Genomic DNA, 2313 nt, shown 5'->3' with positions numbered 1-2313 from the left:
TTGATATATTATTTTATTTTTTCTAGAAATAATTTGGTTATTATATATATCTGATTTATTAATTATTTAATTTATTATTTATCAATTTATCGTTAATGTTTGACATATAAAAAGTACTAGCTATTATGTACCAGCGTAGATCTATCTTAAAGCTATCCAATTTCTTCACGTGCATAGACTCTAGAATAAAATAAACCTATCAACTCAACCACAATAATTTGAATGTCTTTGCCAAAGTACTAGCTATTATGTACCAGCATAAATCTATCTTAAAGCTATCCAATTTCCTCACGTGCATAGACTCTAGAATAAAATAAACCTATCAACTCAACCACAATAATTTGAATGTCTTTACCCAATAAATGCTCACTAACTTTTATCTGAAATTAATTATATATATATATGTGTGTGTGTGTGTCTATATATATATATATATATATATATATATATATATATATATATATAATATTAAAACTTTATATTTAACCATGTGTGTTGAGGGGGAGAGAAAATATTTAATTCACAATTTGGTGTTACAAATTATTTATATATATGAAATATTAAAGTTTTATATTTATCCACGTGTGTTGAGGGGTAGAGGAAATATTTAATTCACTCATTAAATTGTGAGTTGAGCGTGTTGAGAAAATGTTTAATTCACTCATTAAATTGATTTAAAATGGTTAGTATTTTAAATGAGAAAATAAAAAATATATAAATATATACCCCATAAGAGTAAATACCCACTAAATTTAACCCACGAAAATCAGTAATTTTATTTTATTTAAAACCGAAAACAATACAAGATTTTAGGTGGTCCTATAGAGACTTCACTCATGTGACCTGCCTGAGCATTGAAGGAACGGAAACTCTGTCCACTGCCTGAACATTTAAAATTATCTCATGAAATTGATCGCAAGGTGCCTCTTCCATGTCAGTCACATTTCTACTTTGCCAGTGCTAGATCAATTAGTTTTCCCTTAGGAAATGGAGATCAATTTTGGCGACTTGGCTACTCTATTTCCTCTACTAATCCTATGCATGTTTCTCCGCAGATATTTATCCATATTTAATAGGACCACAAATGTTCCGCTGAATTGGCCTCTAGTAACCATGACACCTTCGTTGCTGTGGAATCTCAGCAATTTTGCCAGGGCTACCTCTGACTCTGTCTATGATATATTTGGAGATGGGTTATTTGCCCATGAATATCAAATGCGAGCCACTGATATGGTACTGAACAACATCGATTTCCGGGATTACAGAATAAATTTCACACAAAAATTGGTGCAAGAAATGCTTGTTCCAATTTTGGAAGAGGCCTACGAGAAGGATCTGGTTATAGATCTTCAGGCCGTCTTTCATATCTTTGTGTTTGATAGTTCAACCTTCATGGTATTTGGAAAGCACAACGGAGCTCCTGCAGCTTCCTTTGGCAAAGCATTTGATGAAGTCAGTGAAGCATGGGCTTATAACCTAATCATCCCTCCTCCTCTTTGTAAACTAATGAAATGCCTGAACATGGTGAATCGTACAGAGACAAAAGAGCTCAAGAATATAGTCCATGAAGGGTGTTTTAGTTCTGATAATTCCTTGCAGAACTTATTCCTCAGGCTAATCTTTGCTTCTAGGCTTTATCTTGGAGCACTTTGCTGGTTCTTCTGGCTTTTAAGCAAGCATCCAGAGGTAGAAGATAAGATATTAATGGAACTCTCTGAGGTCATGGACTCAGATCAATGCAGTCACAGCCATTCGATCTATGATATGAATGAGTTGAAGGACATGAAATATTTAGAAGCTACTTTGTGGGAAACCCTGAGGCTTTATCCCCCACTTCCGATCAGCTACGTCCGAGCTGTGGAAGATGAGGTTTTTCCTAATGGCACCTCTGTGGAAAAAGGGTCTGTGGTGTTGTGCTTGATTTATGGTGCGAACGGAATGGAGAGTGTATGGAGGGAGGATGCGAGGCAGTTCAAGCCAGAGAGATGGATTGGGCGTGATAAAGAAGGAAGTAACAACGACATACATACATACATGTATACATATATAAACATCAGTATAATCGTGATCATAAAATAATTACCAGATAACATAAGGTCTAGGCTAAGGGAACTTCCTTATTTGTGGACAACATGTACGACATTGAGAACAATCGTTCCCAACTTAGCCAAGGCATCCAAAACCTTAGATCGATTTACTTTACCTTTTCTTGTTACCTTTCTTATGTTTGTACCGCCATCATCCATTTACCATGATGGACCCAGCTAGTCTAATCAACTGTCATAATCTTACCTTCTGTTGTGCTTACTCATG

The 2313-nt window shown here is 35.0% G+C and overlaps 1 protein-coding gene across 1 annotated transcript; it reads left to right on the top strand.

Annotated features, from left to right (window-relative positions):
• Nucleotides 1-1113: 1113 nt before the first annotated feature.
• On the top strand, nt 1114-2079 carry LOC149247364 (cytochrome P450 86B1-like). The gene has a single exon (XM_089444021.1). The coding sequence runs from the start codon at nt 1114-1116 to the stop codon at nt 2077-2079; it is 966 nt and encodes a 321-aa protein (XP_089300147.1).
• The last annotated feature ends 234 nt before the right edge of the window (nt 2080-2313 follow it).

This window comes from Pinus tabuliformis, chromosome 7 (genome assembly GCF_031772625.1).
Source record: "Pinus tabuliformis cultivar Carrire ecotype Pingquan chromosome 7, CPIR1, whole genome shotgun sequence".
In the NCBI taxonomy this organism is placed as follows: domain Eukaryota; kingdom Viridiplantae; phylum Streptophyta; class Pinopsida; order Pinales; family Pinaceae; genus Pinus; species Pinus tabuliformis.
Note: the sequence above shows the minus strand (reverse complement) of the source record. Positions and strands in the feature narration are given on the sequence as shown.